Raw genomic sequence first — 20,909 nt, 5'->3', positions numbered from 1 at the left:
AGGCAATGGAACATTTCTTAACCAAGGGTTTGTTCAGAATGTTTATAGTGACTAGAATTACAGCAGCTCCAAGCTAGCAGCTATGTAATTATGTGTTCACTGATTGACAGGGAAGCTGGTCTGAGGAAAGGGATAAGGTGGGCAAATCAGAAGCTATAGTTATGTCAGACTAAGAACAGGCAGAATATGGACCTGGGATGACATGTCAGAACTGGTTTCTTACAGCAGGCTGGAGAGGCAGATCTGGAAGGATAGCATGTTCCATGTATTGCTCTGAGTTATACAAAGTCTATTTCAAAATCATCTATATGCTTAGCCGGATTTTGTTGTGCATAGATTTTATCTAAACAAAAAGCTGAACATTAGACTTTCTTTGCTTTTTTAGGCTTAAGGATTCAATGAAGTAGAGATGTGTTAATACAACCAGACTATATTTATAAATTTAATATGTGCAGGAATGGAATCAATTAGAGAAAAAGCATATGTGAATTACTTATAGGTAGTTGCCAGGCAGTGGTGGCGCACGCCTGTAATCCCAGCACTCTGGGAGGCAGAGGCAGGTGGATTTCTGAGTTTGAGGTCAGCGTAGTAGTCTATCCTTCACCTTTATCCTATTGGTTCACATGAACATTCAGATACTTAAATGAAATATGATTTTTATCATAATAGTGCTTTTATTATATTCTTATTTATTCCTCAAGGCAAAAAAATTCCTATTTTACATTAAAACAAAACAAAACCCTGACATTAGGAGATATGGTGACACCTGCCTGTAATCTCAGCACTTGGGAGGACGATGGAGGAAGATCTGGAGTTTAGAGTAAGCCTAGTTCCAGGCCAACCTGGGCTTTCTGAGACCTGGTCTAAAAAAATAATACTTAAAACAAATTAGCTCATTATTACATACTGGGAAAAATGAAGCGAGATAAGAAGTAGGCCTTTGGTTCTCTCCTGAGAGCGAGCTCTGGCTATGCCCCAGACCTGACTCACTTTGTCTGGGAGCTTAGTCTACAGAAGCAGAAGCCCTGGTCCCAAGCAGTGTGAAGCATCGTCCAGACACTTCTCCACATCCCGCTCTGCCCTCCCGAGAGCAAAACAGAGTCCCTGGGAAAGAACTGCAGAGGCTCTCCTCTCTGCCCGCAGCGGGCCCAGTTCTCATCACCACGGAGTCATGGATCTAGCAGTGGCCACAGGCATTTTCTCTAATTTTTGCTTTAGGCCCAGACTCTCACTGTATGGAGGCAAGCTGACAAACACAAAATACCCCGGATCTGCTTTTTAAACAAGATGGACAAGACTGGAGCAAGGTATTTGAAGACTGCTTTGTAGGCTCTTACGGATATAAAGCAAAGACAAGAACCCCATGGGTTAGAGCTTAAGTTTAAAAAATGCAATTTTTCCTTATAAAGTATAATTATTCTATGGACTCTTAATAATTTAAAGTAATTTCAAAGCAGCTCAGTTGTAGTTGCAATCAGTTGAGAGCTAAGTGGTGAGGCATCTGGGTCTAACGTAGCACATGTCCTACAGTGTCAGACAGTCCTGGGGGGGTGGGGGGAGTCTTGCTGCTCTGTCCAGTCTCAGAGCTCTACGGTATTTAACACCCTTCCTCCTAAAGGCTGCTGTGACCCCCTTGCTAGAGTTAGAGAGTAGGGCTGATGCTTGTAGTTCACTCAGAGAGTGGTGTCTTTCTATGTCTTCCCATTTTCTTTAGACACGTAGTATTAGGCTTAACTGAAGGGCACTGGGAAGGAGAAGGTCCTATATGTAAGGCAGAGGAGGATGAGGGCTGAGATGTAGCCATCATACACTGAGGCTTATGTGGAGTGGCAACCAAAGTGCATACGGTGTTCTGGCAACAGAAAATCAGAAATATATGAAGGATTTGGTGAAATGTGAACAGAAACAAGTCAAGAATATTAAGGCTTGTGGAGGAAATATGGGAAGACATTTTGGTCAGCAATGAGATTAAAATGAGGTAAAAATTCAGCTGTCTTTCCCCAAGTTTACTGCAGTATGCCCTGTGGTTATGTGGCTTCCTTGACAACTTAAAGTTCCCTTGATTAGTAATGGCACAGCAACTTGTAACATTTGCTAGACTCACGTTTGAATCTTTCCTATTTGGGATTTCTTGTAGTCAATCGAAGTACTCATTGACTGACTGTAGTTATAGAGTCTGCCGTGATGAGGGTGACACCTGGGTACTAGGCTCGTTCTCAGAGATGGTGCGGCCATGTACGTGTGTAGCGTGTAGTTTTAACAGAACCCACGCTAAATCCAGCTAATGCACTGGCATCGGTGGGCTCACCCCACCCCATCCTACCCCTGGCTAGCCCTATGCTGCCATCTACCCTGGGTCCCTCGTTAGTTTGCTAAGCTAACAAACCAGTTCTTCCTGAAATGCTTGTAGCTGCTGTAACTATGGCTGTCATTTCTCAGGCCATCCAGCCCCTGTGGCTGGCCTGCAGAACACCAGCTACTACTCACTCAGCTGCCTTAGCCCCGTGAAATGAAAACACCAGAGACTTATAATATACCAGCCAGATTTGTAATGGTAAATCTCCAACCCCAAAATGACTGTGCAAAGAACACACACTCAATAATATAATTAATTACACGCTGTACACTTAGATTCCACAAATATACCACTTCACTACTCAATTGCCCAACTATGAAATCCCTAGCTACCTGTGGCTTTTCCAGGTCACATAGTTCTGCTCCATCTTCTTCTTCCCCCTCCTCCTCCCTCCTCTCTAAGACTTTTAGCTCTGCCTTTTCTTCCCACTGCCCAATCACAGGCTGTAGCCTTTATTTGGCTAATTAAGATTCCACCTGACTTCACCTCATCAGGGCACCCCTCTTGAGGGAGAAGAAAATTCAAACAGCAGCCCACAGTATATGTGTATATATAAGTCTGCCTGTGTGCCAACATTAGTATTTGTACCATAGGTAGCCAGCCCAAATGTGAGCATAAGACAGGCGCCATAGCATAAGATATGAATACCGAAGATCGGAACGTAGACCAGTAGTCAGTCTGGGTCTTGAAAGAAAACCAATAGTTTATATAGCTGTAGAAGAAACATCCTTAATTCAAATGAAATCTTGCATTCACCTCTAATTAATTAACTGTGTGACCTTAATTAGTATCAAAACTTAGTTATATGAAGCTTGCAGTAATAATTGCTTAGACTTGCCCATGGTGAGATAACGGTAAATACTCAATTGCTATCTATTGTCAGGTTTCTTTTAGACACCACCCTATGGAAACCTGATGTAGTGCGCAGGATGGAGATTAGAGGGGTTACTTTAGAGGACACTCTTAAACCTGTTTGGAGAGGTTTTACTGTGTTTCTAACAGGTTGCTCTGCTTTTTACAGCTTTGACTATGCAGTTGAAAGCATCAAGGAGAAGCTGAAGGCAACGCCCCTGGTTTTACAGGTAATCGGTTAGTTAATACCACATTCTGATAACTTTCCTCGGTTATTGTGAAATGCACACTTTTGACGCATACTCAACTAAATGCAGCTAAAGACTTCGATTGAAATACTGAGGCAAGGGTTGAGGAAAGTGTTGTGCTGGTAAGCCGTCACCAGTGTGCTGTAACCACATAAAGCCTGCTCTGACTTACAGCTGCCAGTTGGTGAAGCCAGAACTTTCCAAGGAGTGGTGGATATAGTAAACAAAGAAAAACTTGTTTGGAATTCTAACTCTGATGATGGAAAAGACTTTGAGAGAAAGCCGCTCTCAGAAGCGAGTGATGCGGAATTGCTCAAGGAGACGATTGAAGCAAGGAACTCCTTAATTGAACAAGTAAATACTTTAGTTTAAAATTCCATGTTCAGTAGCATTTGGACATATGTATTGTAAACCTTTATATAAAATTACATATGCAGTATGTAAAGTACGGTGAATGAAAATTAATGCCATTGTGTCTGCCACCTATCATAAACAAAGGTGAAATAATTAGCCTTGTTTCCTATTTATCTGTATATCCCTTTTAGTTGGTTTTTTTTTCCTTTTAAAATTCATTTTATTTGTATGAGTGATTTTCCTGCATGTATTTGTATTTACCATATATATGTCTAGTGCCCAGGGAGAGCAAAAGAGGACCTTAGGATCCTTTGGAACCAGAGTTATCAGATGCTTGAGAGCCACGGAGCTATTGCTCTGGCCCTAGCTTGGTTTTCTTTTGTGCTCAGAGTTGAACCGAGGATTTGTTAGATGTTAAGCATGTGCACTCCCCTACCCAACATGTAATTTTAGTGTTAGCATTCGTTTGCATATTCTCCTCTTCTATGTGGAATGATATTGTTTATATTTTTCATTTTATATTGTGATGGAGCTGGTCACTGTTGATACAGGTATTAGTGACAGTTCAGTTTTAGTGTGGTATGATGCTCTGATACATGATTACAGTACAATTTATTGTCTGCTTCTCAGTAGATTGACTTAAAGTTGTTTTTCTTTTTTTGCTGTTAGAAACAATGTTGCTGAGTTTATTGTGGCATACACCTGTACTTCAGGTATTGAAGCAGGAAAGTTTAAGGTCAGCCCAGGCTACATAGTGAGTTCCAGGACAACCTGGGCTTATATTGACCTTTCTCAGGCAAACAGAAACCATGTTTTATCTCCTGTGCAATATGGAAATTTTTCCTGAAAGGAACCTGCCTATCTTCTACTTTATCAGATGTCAGATTAATTAGAAATATTAAAGCTATCAATTTATTATAGTTGCTAGATAGCTCAGGTCTACCTCAATTCTCAATACCTTAATAGAACATAGCAAGATTGTTTTCCCTGCTAGGTGACTTCTTGAGATTAATAAGACATAGAAAGAGGAGAATTGACAATAATCATGAATTGGACACATAATTAGTTCCTTTTTGAGTGTGTGTGTGTGTGTGTATGCGCGCACGCGCGCAATTTTAATATAGAACAATTATAGGCATAAAGAAGGATCTTATAATCCAGATGGATAGCTAAAACATGCTTGTACCTACGGCTTTTACTACAGTGTGACAGTGTTTGATGTATATAGAGAAAGTTTGAGGTATAAGAAGCTAATAGCACATGACAATTATAATGAATGTGGATAAAATTTAGAGAACAAGACCACGTCAGGTGCATTAGCTACAATAAGAGAAATCCCACAAGTATGCATTGGTGAGTATAGAACAAATACAATCCTTGTATACTCTGGTGGGAATACAGTGATTAGCTGCAATAGAAAGCCATGTAAGAAGGGCTGGAGAGATGGGACGGTTAGGACCACAGGACCCAGGTTCTGTTCCTGCACCCACAACTGGCAGTCATTCCTGTTCCAGGGTATCTGACACTTTCTTCTGATCCACACAGGCACTGGGCACACATGTGGTGTGTCTACATATATGCAGACAAAACAGTCATACAGATAAAATAAATATAAATCCTTTAAAAAGAAAAAAAGGAAAGGAAAGGAGACCATGTGGGATGGCAGCTCCTCCAAACATTCCATTTGGGGTATCGACCCCCAAAGAATTAGAAGCAGTGTCTTGAAACCATCCCCATTCCTAGTAGTGATATTCATAGTAAGCAAAAAGCAGAGATAGCCCCAGTGGCCATCAACAGATGAGTGGGTCAACAAAATGTGGCTGTTACTCTGTCTTAAAAGGGAAGGGACGTCTAACATAGGGAACAGCAGCATTAGTAACCCTGAGGCCGCTGTGTCAGTGAAGTACATCGCTAAAATGCCACAGTGCTCTGCTTCACAGAGACAGAAAATAGAATGGTACTTACCAGAGGCTTGGGGATGGAGGATGGGAGTTGTTGGCGATTTTAAAAGTTTAGGAGATTGGCCAACAATATAAATGAGCTTAATACTACTGAGCTATACCTAAAAATGATTATGATGGCAAACTGCTTTAAAGTGCCTGTGATGGTAGATTTTAACCCCAGTTAAATTGACCCTTAAATTGAGAGCCTAAGTATGAACTAGAATTAGCTTTCTGTCTCTTAGGACTCCTTTGGAGGTGAGGTGTAATGATGATAGGAATACCTGGCACTTATGGGCCACGAACTGCCCAGAGCTGAAAGAATGGCTGGGATTGGCTATTGATCACTACAGCCCTAAGAAGAAAGTGACCAGGCCCAGCGTGGTTCTTGAGTGACAGTATGAGAAGCAGAGAGGGTAGAAGCCGGTGTATGGAGGCCTTGCACACATTCTGTCTCAAGCCAATCAAGTGTATTGAGAAGTACAGCATCTTATATACTCGCTTCAGGGTGGGAAATGGCCAGTGTCAGCAGAGAGCCAAGTCAGACAACTTGGCAAAGAGCGTACAGCTGCCTTTACCCCCAGTCCACTTCGTGCTTTCTGGGAAGGTTAGGCTTGCTTCTGCTCTGACTTCTGCACTTACACTTTGGTTTTCTCTCCAAGCTTGAATGTCTTGCTTCTTTGCACTATCACCCACAATTGAAATTGATTTAGAATTATAATCATGATTTGTTTTTATCCTTTGTGTGAGGCAGAATCTCAATTTCTAGGCCAGGCTGCCTAGAAATGTGCAGTCCTCCAGCCTCATCCTCCTAAGTGCTGGGATTGCAGGGGTGTTTCATTATGCCCAGTCTGTTTTATTACTTTGTTGTTAGCTGAATTATCTGTTTCATTTATGCAGACGGTTATGAGAAGCACAAACTAGTAATTACAGTTGTATCATTAACCTGATGCCAGCAACAGCAGCTGAAGTACCTTACCTTGCGGTAGTAGATAAGGGTTTTCAGTCTGGCTTTGTGGGAAGTGTAGCGATCCTTATGCATTCATGTGCTAGAGCCATACCCGATGACACATGCTGTGAGCTAAAAGCCCCCTGCTTTATCCCCAAGATCACAAGTCCCCTGTGTGATTGTCACTGTGCATGCGCTAGGCATTTTCTCTGTGGCACTGAGTAGGTCACATGGAATTGAGTCCAGCTCTGACTTCAAGAAATTCACAGCACACCTTCAATTTCCAGGTTTTTTTCTTTGGGGGAAACAAAACAGAACCAAGCTGTTTTTTCAAAAGGTACAAAGAGTTGTTTGGCCTGTGTGTGGCAGGTTATGTAACTGTCTTCAAAGATCTCACTGGTGTATACATGTAAAGTTAGCTAAGAATGAAACTAAATACAAGTTATACAAGTTTGTCTTTCTTTACAGGTTGCAGATTTAGATGATGAATTTGCTGACTTGGTTTTAGGTGAATTTAGTGAAAATTTTGACTTAGTACCAGCTGAAAAGGTAATGTGTTGTTCAATTATCTATACAAAATTTTACTCAAGTGAATATGGTTTGGTTTTTCTGTCTTTGGAGAGTGTATAAGGTGTGTGTGTTAACATTTTATACTGTTAAAAACGGTGGCTTAAAAATGAAAGTCACTGCTTGTATACGTTCTTAATGCTGTTTCTAGATATGGTTTACAAAGTTAGAAGCTGAATCATTTTCCTTACATAGACTTAGGGTCAGTTCATTTTCTCATAGCCATGGCTCTTCAGTGGGCATCAGCAGGAGAGATTGTCCCCAGTCCTGGAAACCTAGCCACTGCCTGGGCTAGTGTGGTGTGACTTAGGGGACAAGAACCCACTGCTGCCACTTCACTGCACCAGCATAGTTCCTAGATGTATTCTAAAGCTTAGCCTTATGCCCACAAATAGATGTAGCTCCATCATGCATCAAAGCCTCTCTTTGCAGCAGACAGAGACCTCTGCAGAGAACCACAGCTGATCACAGTGCAGAGATCAGCCCCGGTGGATACAGCACTTTTTCAGTATAATAAGCACCTATTATATCTAAAGCTTTTCTACCTTCTGAAGCTTTGCTGTATTTTCAGAGGCCTCACTATAATACTTATAAAGATTTTATTGAGCAGGAGACAACACCAGACATCCAGCGTACTGGGAAGTGATTAACATTGTATGAAAAAGAAATCCGTGAAGGTGATGGAGGTGTGGTGCAGAGCAGCTCACAGGGGTTTAGGGGAAGCCTTTGACTGGAGATTGTGACAGGGACTAGGTCACTGTGAGCACGCTCTCTCTTTGCTTTTAGTTGCAGGCTGCAGTACGCAGAGTAACACTGGCTCAGGCTGCAGTGCCGGTGCTGTGTGGGAGTGCCTTGAAGAACAAGGGCGTGCAGCCCCTGCTGGACGCTGTGACCGCTTACCTGCCATCACCTGAGGAGCGCCAGTACGAGTTTCTGTGAGTGTGTGGCCACATACGTCAAACTCATACGGCTGGAAAAACTGAATAGGTCTTGTTTTCATGAAAGTACTTTAAAGCAGCCATTTTAAAAAGTGATGAAGAGTATCTCTGTAAATGGTACAGGCCATACTCATTCTCACTTGCAAAGACATTTTTGTTCTCTTCTAGGTAGAGTTATGAAGGTGGTTTTTTTTCTTTGTGTATCGATTCTGCCATCTCGGTTGGCTTTTTATTTTTATTTTTTAAAAGTTTGTTATTCTTTTAGTAGATATGTTTCTATTCATCTAGACTTCAGGATTTTTCTGTAGTCAAAATATTTTGTGGTTGTAGAGAAGGTTATTGTCTTCTCTTGCTGTCTATCTCTGTAATAGATCTCCAATATCTGAGGTAACATTAAGCATAGCACAGAAGTGGGTTTGTGTTAATGAGGACAGTAATAAGTGCTCACATCTTGGGATTACGATGGCATGTGACATGAGCATGGATTTCATGCCAAGTGGCCGGATGGATCCAAGTGCCTTAGCCTCCGTTAGTGAACCACCAGCGGGCAGCAGGCGGAGGCCTATCTCCTAAGACTGTTATAAAAAGACAGGGAATTAAAAATGTAGGTTAAGCATAAGGAGCAGTGCTAGCATGTAGAAAGCTTCCGAATTAGTACTATCAAGGACTAGGAGTAAGATGGGAAAAGACTCGAGTTAGAAGTGTTTAACTTTGACTCACGGACTTCTGTGAGACTGATGACAGTTTCATCTTTTCTCAGAAAAATGCACCTAATGGACAAAATTTGTCAATTTCAGGAAAACTCAAACTTTCCAATTTTTTAGTGAATGCTAATTTAAAAGCTGTTTCTTTAAGAATAATGTTTCTGTAAACAAGTTCAAGTTTCTCCTGTAGATTAATGTTATTATTCAGCCATACACAGAGAGGCGAGAGGCCGAAGCAACAAGTGGGAAGAACACTTACTTATCCAAGGAGAGTCCTTGGTTTATGACCTTTGAAGATACACATTTTAAAGAGAGAGTTCATGCAATGAAGATGTTCACGAATGCGTCAGTACTTGAAAGAAAACCTATTTCTAGTTTTAAAGATGTATTAGTAAGCCCTCATTAAGTGTTTTAGTCAGTGATGAAAGAGAAAGTTGTAGGAATGTTACTTTCTGGGCCTGGATAACTGCTAAAAGATGCACGAGATGTTTGGGAGTACCCTGCCTGGTCTGTGCAGACAGCTGGGCCTTCCCTAATACCTCCTTTATCTTGCAGGCAGTGGTATAAGGGTGACTTGTGTGCACTGGCATTTAAAGTGCTACACGACAAACAGCGAGGACCCCTGGTTTTCCTGCGCATTTACTCGGGTTCACTGACGCCCCAGCTGGCTATCCATAACATTAATAGAAACTGCACGTAAGGAGAAGTTTTGGTTATTTTCTAAAACTGCACTCATTTATTTAAAAGTACTTTACTAATACAGATCGTGGGTTTTATAGGGAAAGAATGAGTCGTCTGCTTTTGCCATTTGCTGACCAACATGTAGAAATTCCTTCTCTGACTGCTGGTAACATTGCTTTGACAGTTGGGCTTAAACAAGTAAGTGAGCACATGGGTTCCATAACATATCATGCAAATGTGATTTATAAATACTTTATAATAGCAAAAAAGGCACAAACCATATAAATGTCTATTATATGGATATGATGGCATATTTATCAGTAGAGTTGAATATCATGCATTTGGTAGAAAGAAAGGTAGATTACAGAAGCCCACAGACAGGATGGGTTATACACAAATAAAGTTCAACTCCAAGTAAAGTCGAAAGTTTATTTACAGTTTATTTTATTTTATTCCTATGGAATGTTTTGCCTATTTGTGTATTTGTGTGTGTGTGCATGTGAGAGGGGGAGAGGGAGAGGGAAGGAGAGAAGCGAGAGGAGAGGGAGAGAGAGCCTCTCTGGAGGGTCGGGAGCACGAAGAGAGACTCTCTGTTTCTGTCACTGAGTTTTCCAGGCTTGCCTTGGACTTAGTGTCTGGCCCTGGCTGGTCTCGACTCCTCTACTGTGCGGGCCAAGTGCTCATCTGTTCAGATCACAGCAGAGAGTTTGATCCAGCCTTACAGCTGGTCAGGACGTGATGGCCCTGCTCCTTGTCGTATTTGAAGGAGCACTGCAGTCATTTGTAGAGCTGTCTACAGAGGGAAACAAACCAGCAGAGCCTTGATATGAACAGAGCACAAGCAAACTGCAGTTTCAGAGTTTACAAGCCGTCTATGCTGCTTATGGCTGGATCTCGACTTCATTTAAAATACGGCTTTAATTCCATGGAGCTTTTATATAGTGTCGATGTGTGTGTGTGTGTGTGTGTGTGTGTGTGTGTTGGGGAGGAGATGTTAAAACACTTTTGAGCTTTTATTAAACCTGCCTTGCTATAATGGGAAACTCAGGAAGATATATTTTTAGGCAGATTGATTGATTGATTGATTGATTGATTTAGCTAATAAATTTTGGTATGTATTGTATATTTCATTATTTGCTAGGATTTATTACAATGAGGGTTTAGAGGTCTTACACAGGTTAAATGAGCCTTATATAAAGTTGTAAGACTTGTGAATTACTTCTCTTAAGTTCGAGTGAAGAGCATGCTCCCCAGCGTTTTGTCGCGTGGTTTGGCTGGGAGGTAAGTGCTAGCCAGGACGCTGTCCCATCTGCTTGCAGACCGCCACTGGAGACACCATAGTCTCCTCCAAGTCCAGTGCACTGGCTGCCGCGCGCAGAGCCGGGCGGGAAGAAGGGAAGCACGGAAAGAAGGGTGACGCAGAGAGTCTGCTGTTGGCTGGGGTGGAGATCCCAGAGCCTGTCTTCTTCTGCACCATAGAGCCCCCATCGGTGGCTAAGCAGCCAGGTACAGCAGCGTTGCCTTTTCAGTTCGTTGGTGTTTGTAGCCTGTGGGAACCACTTTCCATGAGTCCTCAGAAGACTTCTGTGTTAGAGTTAAATTTACTTGTGTTTACTGCTCAGCATTTCCTGGGCTTGGTCTCAGTTTTACTTGAGTCACTTCGATGTGTTTTGTTGTTGTTGTTGTTGTTGTTGTTGTTGTTTGGGTTGTGATTTTTTTGAGTCAGGATTTCTCTGTAACTCTGGCTGTCTTGGAACTCACTTTGTAGACCAGACTGGCCTTGAACTCAGAGCTGCACCTTCTTGCACCTCTGCATCTCTGTGCCTCTCCACCTTGATTAAAAAAAGCATGTCCCACCACCGCCCTGCTTTGTAATGCCTTCCATGAAATTCCAAGTATTCAGCCCTGCTCTGCCCCGCTAATGTGTTAGATTAACTAGGACATGATTCACTTTCCTGCATCTACAGTATGCACCAGCTCTGATTTCCTGAAGATGTTTTCCCCATTTTGCCTTCTGTTTTCTCATCTTTCACCTGGTCTTGCTTACATTATAATGGCTCCCCTGAACATCTCTGTCTTAGAAACTATAGGTCTGAGCTCACGCATCTGCACTTCAGAGGCTCCCAGTGAGTTCTCACTTATACACACCACCTAAAGATGAATGTTCTAGCGTCCTTTAGTCCTTACAGACGACTTGGATGCACAGGTTATAGGAGATCAAGAGCAACCTTTATTTCCTCTCCACGTCTCCTAAGATGCAGTGAGAGAATACCTAGCCAGATGGGGGTGTAGTTTATCTGCCCGGCTAGAGTGCACGTGAAAGAAATTGAAGTATAGATCTAAGAGCACAAGTAATGAAACTGGGTCTTTTTTTGTCCAGTTGCTGAAGGAACAGCATTTAGTGTAAGGCAAATGTAACAGGGGCGGGGCGGGGGCTCAGTTAAGAGCACTTGTTCTGTCAGAGGCCCTGCGCTTGAGTCCTGCACCGACACAACTGCTTAGAACTGCTGGGAATGCACATTCCAAGAGGTCTAATGCTCTCCTCTGGTGCCCTCAGTCCCAGCCAGTTATGTCATGCATAATCTATATGTACACACACACAGCTCTCCTATGTAATACATTTTTTAAAAAATATGTAGCAAAATCCCAAGTCTGTAATGCGTGAAATTTGAACATTTTTTATCTCAAGCATTTCAGATAATAGATGTAATATCATGTTGTCATTTAAGCATGAAGTACTATAAAAAGCATTAATGACATCTAGAGAGATGGCACAGTAGTTAAGAGCACACTCTGCTCTTGCAACTCTGGGTTGAATTCTCAGCACCCACTGCTGGATCATGGTGGCTAGCAACCATGTGTAACTTCATTTCTGGAGAATGTGACACCTTCTGGCCTCCAAGGATACCAGCCTGCGAGGGGTGCACAAACACACTAAGCAATCAAAGTACTCACATACATAAATCTTTGTAGAGAACTATTTTTTTCATACTAAGTCTTTGAAATCTGATGTGCATTTTGCATTTATAGCACCTATTAATTCAGACCAGTAACACTTAGAAATGGGCAGCACCGCTCTAGAAAGCTTGGTTTATATACCTAAGAAACAAGTGAATGAATGAATGTAGTTGATAAAGGTTAACTGATTAATCTGTGGTTCAGCTCCTTTTCTTCAACTGCACTTTTCAGCCTCTGGAACTTTTATAAAGAAGGCAAGCGCACTTAGCTGCTAAAGTCATTACTGACTTACTCCACGTAGCATATTAAACACAAACGACTCATCTTCATTTCTCCTCTGGCCGAGAACTGACCATGGGGTAATCTCCTCATTGTAGCCAGTCTTCCTGAACGCATGATGATTGGTTTTTGTCAGCTCCTAGGTTTCACAGTAGAACCTGATGAGGTTACTGTCTCTATAAGGCCCTTCAGTAGCTTCCCAGTGTAAAGCCAAACCTCTTGGCATGGCCTGTTGGATGGTGCCTGCTTGCCCCGCCCTGCATCTCCCTTCCTGTCTGCTGCTCTTCACTTGCTGCTGTCCGGCTGTGCCTGCGTGCTGCTTCACACAGCTCTCTGGAGACGTTTGCACACCTCTCACGTTCACACCTCTTGTTGGAGTTGTCTTACCTTGCTTTAGCCTCTCTCTGCAGAGCATTTATGGCTCTTTGAAATTTCCTTTTTGAATCAGTGTACCTGCTTGTTAATCTATGCTCCCCACCTGAAACTTACTGTTGTTAACTAGAAATGAGGTGACGATAACAGGCATTGTCTAATCACTCAGATTTGGATCATGCCTTGGACCGCCTTCAGCGTGAAGATCCAAGTTTGAAAGTGAAACTCGATCCTGACTCTGGACAAGTAAGTCTACTGTGGCCCAGTCCTAGGAAGGAGGGGGGCGTGCACATAGCACTGCCTAGGCTACGCCCCTGAGGGAAAAGAGCGTTGGCTCATAATATACGTTCCTCTTTATGTGTTATCATTCTCTTCAATTCCCTAAAATAATTATAGCTCACTCCCCATTGGTATGGACTTTCCATAACACAGGCTTTTGTGAAGGTTTTTTTTGGTTTTTGGTTTTGGGGATTTGGTTTTTTGGAGACAGGGTTTCTCTGTATAGCCCTGGCTGTCCTGGAACTCTCTCTGTAGACCAGGCTGGTCTCAAACTCAGAAATCTGCCTGTCTCTGCCTCCCAGAGTGCTGGGATTACAGACGTGTGCCACCACCGCCCAACTGTGAAGCTTTGAAATAAGATTCAGCTCTTATGTCTCTTACACTGATGCTTACAAAAGCAGCATGCTAAAGGAGGTCAGAAGCAGAGAAGCCAGTTTCTGTTGTATGAGTGTTCAGACTAGCTTAGGGGTCTACAGCATTCTGGAAACATCTATGTAGCTGAGAGAGGTTTTACAGGGAGGTTATTTACCCCATTCTTAAGGCATTATCTTCAACCATAGTATCAAACAGCTCTCTACTTCTTCATAAAGAGAAGAGTTAGCGGAATGGTGCTGGTGCTTCCTTTAAACACAGCATTTGGAGGAAAAACAGATGAATCTGAGTTCTAGAACAGTCTGGTATACAAAGTGAGTTCCAGAACAGCCAGAGCTACATAGTGAAATTCTGTTTCAAAAATATCACCACCATCACCACCACCACCACCCCAAAAAAGAAAAGGAAAAGGGTTTAGCCAGGTTTGAGATGTCTCGTGCCTGTGTTTCCAATACTTGAGAGGCTAAGGTAATATTGCTACAAGTTTGATATGAAGTTGAAGTTGGACACATACAAGTGAAACCCTGTCAAAAATTAAACCAGGGGCACTGGAGAGGTGGCTCAGTGATTAAGAGCCTGGCTGTTCTTCTAGAGGTCCTGAGTTTAATTCCCAGCACTTATGTGATGATTCACAACCATTTGCAACTCCAGTGCCCTCTTACGGCTTTTTAGGCATCAGGCATGCCAGTGGGGCACAGACATACAGGCAGGCAAAGTATCCATACACATCAAATATTAAAAACTAGGCCCAGTGAGATACCTCGGTGTGGAAAGTCACTGGCTGCACACAATTGACACCTGGATTCCATCCTGGAATTTAAATGGCTGCCCTCTGACCTCTACACATGCCTCTCCCTACAGCATGCACAAAGAGCACACATGCAATAGCAATAGATAACAAGCAAACTGCATACAAAGATAAAAGGCATAATCCAGAAGTTGTAAGTATTGGTCAGACTCCTGTGGCTTCAGCCAGATTTGGTATGGGGTCAGGAAGTGAGTGTGACCCTAACATGTGCTACTTACTCAGCCGGCATCAGACTGGCATGGACAGAGACAGTGCCCAAAAGTTTACTGCATTTGATTTATTATTCTAGTCAAAAAAGTCAAAAGTAGTATTTTCATGTAGGAGCCCTCAGAAACTTTTCAAAAGAAACTCACTTGTAATTAATAGAAAATTACTTAAATATGTGAACATCATTCCTTTTTATCATACTTTGCATTACTTTTTTCCTATATATAGTATTTTGTTTTATTTTGTTTTGTTTTTTCCTTTTTACTGCCAGACTGTCCTGTGTGGCATGGGGGAGTTACATATTGAGATCATCCATGATCGTATCAAGAGGGAGTATGGCCTAGAGACCTATCTGGGGCCTCTGCAGGTGGCGTACCGGGAAACCATCTTAAACTCAGTTCGTGCCACAGGTAAAAAGAAAACATTTTGGACATTCTGGGTCTGTTTAGTGTTTAGCTGTGCAGTGTTTAAATACACAGTTTTACTGTGTTTATTTTTAAAAAAATTATGAGCACAGAAGGCTCGCACTTACTATAAGCCACTGCTACCCATCCATCAGACAAATGTGTTTCCTGCTGGCCATGGGACAGTGAAGTCGACGGCATGTTCCAGCCCTTACCACTGAAATGGGAATAAGAATTTGAAGTCAATTCATATTTATTGTATGTAGTGTGTGAGTAATTCCGGTATTTAATCCAGTGTTCCTCTACTGATAGCATTCTAGAGGAGGTGCAGTTTTTATGTTAGTGTCCTGAATGTAAGTGCTCAGGTTCTCTGTATTTGGTTCCCTGAAGCAAAATAACAGTGATCACTATTCACCCCAAGGTGAACTGTCATGAACAGATTGTGAAGTAATGCAGGCCTTCTAAAGGATATTTACATTGCCTTTTTGAAAACTTGTTGAGTCTAGTTGACCACATTTGACTGAATCCTGAAAATTAAGCAAACATATCTGCAGTGACACGGGCGCTCTGCTGCTGGACTGTGCACTGCAGCGCAGGGGTGGGGTGTTGGGGAGAGGAAGCGCGCTGAACACCAGTGATGCCCTCTTCCCTTAAGGCCCGAGCTAGTTAGAGGGAAACTATGGAGATGAGGAGGAGGAGGGAGCCACTGCAGCCACCAGCTGGGGACTCTGCTGTCCTCTCCCCAGCCCTGGAGGCCGCTTCATCACAGTCATCACAGAAGGAGGTGACTTGGGAGAGTTTTCTCTACACAGGCAGGAGGCAGGAAACATGTCTGGGCATGGCATCAAGGGGAGCACCAGAATCTGTAATTACAAGCTTCTAATGCAGAGCTTTAAGCCTTAATCCACAGTACCTGCTTGGTGTGAGAATCTTTAAGAGGGATTTGATGTTAGGTACTCATGGGTAGTTTCTTCTTTTGAATAAGCTAAAGGAAGCAGGACTCTAGAGAGATGTATTTCAACTTATGCCTCAAGGGCATCCCACAGTAAGGTACTATATAAATACATGCTTTATAAAAGGAAATAAGGGTCCCAGGAACCAGCTTGCTGGCTTGAAAAACATGCTCACTGTCAAATATGGAGTCATTAAAACCCAGAGAGAGGGTGAAGTACAGTAAATGTGCACACACTACTGTGTATGGTGTGAAATTATCCGTCATCTATATGAGACCAGGGCTGGGATGGGAGCACAGCCTGCAGGGAAAGCTAATGGCAAAAGTAAACAGATGTGCACAGGGCGCACAGTGAGGACACTGAAGACATCAGATGTGCACAGGGCACATAGTGAGGACACTGAAGACAGCAGATGTGCACAGGTCAGGTTGGTAACAAGTGCCGTAAGAATGTAGACGTAGTGGGAGAGGAAAGCCTGGGTTCAGTCCCAGCACTTACAAAGAAAGGACGCTGCCCCCCCCCCCCCCATCCAAAACAACAAAACAAAACAAGGAAAGCTGCTTTTCTATATTTTAAGAAATACTTAGCCGGGTGGTGGTGGCCCACACCTTTAATCCCAGCACTTGGGAGGCAGAGGCAGGCAGATTTCTGAGTTTGAGGCCAGCCTGGTCTACAGAGTGAGTTCCAGGACAGCCAGGACTACACAGAGAAACCCCGTCTCAAAAAAACCAAAAAAAAAAAAAAATTCCTTTGGGAGCTCAGTAGGTAAGAGCACCAACTGCTCTTCTGAAGGTCATGAGTTCAAATCCCAGCAACCACATGGTGACTCACAGCCATCCATAAAGAGATCTGACACCCTCTTCTGGTGTCTGAAGACAGCTACAGTGTACTTACTTATAATAATGCAATTTTAAAAAAAGAAATACTTTACTAGTTTTTGGGGGAGAATGGAAAGCATTAAATATTTCTGGAAGAATATGGGGAAATTTAAGTTTGGAAATTGGCAGGGGAACCAGTTTTATAGTTTTGTTATCAGCTTTTTATACTCTCTAGATATTTTATAATTTGAGTGATGCCTTTTTCCCAAGCTCTGGTCATTTATTTGATACTCTTAAAGACTTGGTTTTGAGTGGACTCAGGCCTCGATGCAGGCAGTCTCAGCAAGGGCAGCCGACATCCTGGGGCAGCCTGTTCCTGGCTTCTTCCTTGGGCTTCCTTCATTTTTTGGCCAAAAGTTGAGCATTGTGTGTAGACACCCCCTTCAGTCTCATGCATGTCAATGTGTTTGTCCTCAGATACCCTCGATAGGATGCTAGGAGACAAGCGGCATTTCGTGAGAGCCGAGCTGGAACTCCAGCCAGCGGAAGAGCCGTGTGCTGTGGCCACGATGGAGTACGCGGACTGTGTGGGTGAAGACCTGCTGCAGGCCTCTCGGGAAGCCATTGAAAGTGCCGTCCACAGTGCATGCCTCCAGGGTGAGGGACGCACAGCTGCCTCCCGTTGACTGTTCGATTCCTCCTTTCCCTCGTGCTGGGGTTTGGGCATACCAGAGTGCACTCTGCCTTGGTGTTCTGCTCTAGCTTCCGAGCTAGTCCAAGTGTTACAGACGTGGCAGTGTCGTCTGGGTTGTGCTTCAGTTGAATTCTTGTTGCATCACTCTTTGCTGTTGTGTTGTGTGTATTGTTGAGTTTTATTTTTCCCACTCAGGGCCTCTGCTTGGATCCCCAGTCCAGGACGTGGCAATGACGTTACACTCACTGGAGATTCACCCTGGCACCTCCACAACCATGGTCACTGCCTGCATCTCACGGTGTATACAGAAGGTATGGCACTCCTCATGCTTCTGTGTTAAGGACGTGCTCCGGTGCAGCAGCACAGCTTCCACAGACTTACGGGAACAAGTGCCATGGGGCCATCCTGTGGCTCAGTGGGTAAAGGTCTCACCACCACGCCCAATTCTGAGTTTAATACTCAGGAACTGCATAGGAAGTCCTTCTGACTTCGGAAAGTTGTCCTCTGACCTCCACATATGCACTATGGTGCTCATGAGCACACACCACACACACAAATGTAATTTAAAAATTTTAAAATAGCTCTTGAATGGGAAATCTTTGATTTCTAAAACTAAATTTTATTTGAAAGATTTTAGAAATTACTGGTCAGACAGATTAAACAAAACATTCTGGCTGGGAGGTGGTGGCGCACACCTGTAATCCCAGGACTCTGGGAGGCAGAGGCAGGAGAATTTCTGAGTTCGAGGCCAGCCTGGTCTACAGAGTGAGTTCTAGGACAGCCAAGGCTATACAGAGAAACCCTGTCTCGAAAAAAAAACAAATCCAAAAAAAAACATTCTGATTTTAGCAAAAGATCTTTCCAAACCACAAGCCTGGTTGGGGAGGGATATATATATATACACACATATGTATGTATGTATGTAATTTTTATCTTATGTGCATTGGTGTTTGCCTACATGTATGTGAGAAGCTCTGGAACTGGAATTAACAGACATGTGGGAGCTGCTATATAGGTGCTGAACACTGAATCCCCAGGTCCTTTGGAAGAACACCCAATGCTCTTAACTGCTAAGCCATCCTTTCAGCCCCAAGCCTGGTGGATTTAAGTGGACAGACCTTGACATTGCCCTAAGGTCAGCTTGACATTGGGCTTTAATGTAAAGGACAATGGAAATCTAATATTAATTTCAATTTCTTTTTAAAGATTATTTTATGTATCTGAGTGCTCTATCTGCAAGGACACTTGCATGCCAGAAGAGGGCATCAGATCTCATTATAGATGGTCATGAGCCACCATGTTGCTGGGAATTTAACTCAAGACCTCTGGAAGAGCAGTCAGTGCTCTTAACTGCTGCACCATCTCTCCAACCTTTAATTTCCAATTTTTGAATTTGTTCAAATAAGATTGCGTTCATTTAAAAAAAAAAAAAACAACACCAAAAAAACAAACAAAAAAAGCCAACCAAATCACTCCCATTGAACAACGGATTTAGGCCAAGCATCTTCCCTCTCAGATAGCAAGCATGTGACCACCTTAGTTGCCCATGAGTGTCATGCCCTTCACTTCCTGCCTCAGTGACTCACTAGAGCTGATCATCGACTTCCATGCGGTCCCCCAGTGTAGGAGTACCGTAGCCTAGCGCTGGAGAGTAAAGTGAGGTCACAGTGAAACTTTCAAGCACTAATTAAAGTTTGAACTGTGTTCTGGGAACAATGAAGAATACATTTTTTGAACAGTGAAGTACAGTCAGTACAGAAGTGACTGGCATGCGAAAGACGGTCCAGACAGACAGGAACCAGACTAGGTCTAATACAAGATACCAGCTGTAACAGGCGTAAAAATGCTGGTGTCTGTTAGAAAAAGGAACTCAGAGAAGTCTATGTAAGTAAACCGAGAACTACTAATGCCATCCGCACATAAGCAAGGCCAGAGAAGTGCTTGGAGAAGGAACTTCTGAGCTAGGCCTGGGGCACGCTGTGGAGCTGCAGAGTATCCACACACTGCCCCACAGCAGGCCAGTGGAGGACAAGCCTGGAGTCCTCAGACATGGGCTGCAGCTGCTGCCGAGGCACACAGAATCTGGTTTTGAAGCTCGGCAGTGAGGTACTGTTCAGGAGACTGAAAAGGATGGAGGACAGTTCTGGGAGTCCAGTCCCTAATGGCAACCTTTTTCCGCTTATATTTACCTTTTCCCACACAATTATTTTATCTTGAAAACATTTTCAGGTTCTTCATGTGGCCTATGAAGTCTAAGATTATAAACTGTCATACAAGAAAGGGCTTGCTTATAGACAGCTGTCTTGACTATGGCTTTGTTGTTGGCTTTTGGAAGACTCTCCTTTGCTGGCCACGACAGGCACAAGCACTAACTTCTGGGCTCCTGATACGATGTTCTCTGTGCAGCGTCAAAGCCAGTGAGCATCCCAGAGCCCTCTGCTCGGGAATGTAGGAAATAGTTAGCTTTTCTATGGCTTCCTTGTACTGGAATGGGAATTTGTTCAGCTTCTGAAATCTCTTTAGGCCCTGAAGAAAGCTGACAAGCAGGTGCTGGAACCTCTGATGAGTCTTGAGGTCACAGTGAGTAGAGAGCACCTCAGCCCTGTCCTGGCAGATTTGGCACAAAGAAGAGGGAACATTCAGGAAATTCAGAGTCGCCAAGACAACAAAGTTGTTATAGGATTTGTTCCTTTAGCAGAAATTATGGTAAGTTGTTTGTGTCTGAAATGTACGTATTGTTTACTATAGCAGATGCTGCAGTGTGAGTGAAACTAGGTGTCACTGATACCTGTGGGCATCGGGCTGGGGCTTAGAGAAAGCACGCCAAGTTTTCAACCATCATGGCTGACAGACTTTGGCCTTCAGTGGTGACTGAGAACTGGGAAACTTGCTTTTCAAGCAGGTTACTTCCAACCATAGGACCACAAAGACCAGAATGTGGTCAGTCTATTAACTGTCTCCCCTGCTTCCATGCATTTTCTGTTTTCTGCTAAGTTTTGGAGCCAGCATCATTCTCTTCCCCAACCAGGCACTTGTGCCCCTAGGACAGGCATGAGGGTACTGACAGACGAGGAGGAAGGACAGGCCCTTTTCTTTCTTTTTGAAAACCTCTCCCTGGAGGTGGTGGTACTTACCACCACCTTCTCTTTTGTGGGCTAAAGATAATCTACGACAGG

General features: G+C 43.2%; 1 protein-coding gene across 2 annotated transcripts in view; it reads left to right on the top strand.

The window, feature by feature from the left end:
* Window positions 1–20,909, top strand: part of Gfm2 (GTP dependent ribosome recycling factor mitochondrial 2) — a 36,427-nt gene that overhangs the window by 12,978 nt on the left and 2,540 nt on the right. For both annotated transcript variants that reach the window (XM_052159931.1, XM_052159932.1), the window contains 13 exons: window positions 1,219–1,307; window positions 3,378–3,438; window positions 3,631–3,810; window positions 7,168–7,248; window positions 8,053–8,201; window positions 9,464–9,604; window positions 9,688–9,787; window positions 10,909–11,095; window positions 13,368–13,444; window positions 15,136–15,274; window positions 17,517–17,696; window positions 17,929–18,044; window positions 20,257–20,439. In XM_052159931.1, coding sequence (XP_052015891.1) covers window positions 1,219–1,307; window positions 3,378–3,438; window positions 3,631–3,810; window positions 7,168–7,248; window positions 8,053–8,201; window positions 9,464–9,604; window positions 9,688–9,787; window positions 10,909–11,095; window positions 13,368–13,444; window positions 15,136–15,274; window positions 17,517–17,696; window positions 17,929–18,044; window positions 20,257–20,439 — 1,683 coding nt within the window. The remainder of the gene's footprint in view (window positions 1–1,218; window positions 1,308–3,377; window positions 3,439–3,630; window positions 3,811–7,167; window positions 7,249–8,052; window positions 8,202–9,463; window positions 9,605–9,687; window positions 9,788–10,908; window positions 11,096–13,367; window positions 13,445–15,135; window positions 15,275–17,516; window positions 17,697–17,928; window positions 18,045–20,256; window positions 20,440–20,909) is intronic.

Source organism: Apodemus sylvaticus, chromosome 16, assembly GCF_947179515.1.
Source record: "Apodemus sylvaticus chromosome 16, mApoSyl1.1, whole genome shotgun sequence".
Lineage (NCBI taxonomy): Eukaryota > Metazoa > Chordata > Mammalia > Rodentia > Muridae > Apodemus > Apodemus sylvaticus.
The sequence above is the reverse complement of the archived record's forward strand: the minus strand, read 5'-3'. Positions and strand labels throughout refer to the sequence as shown.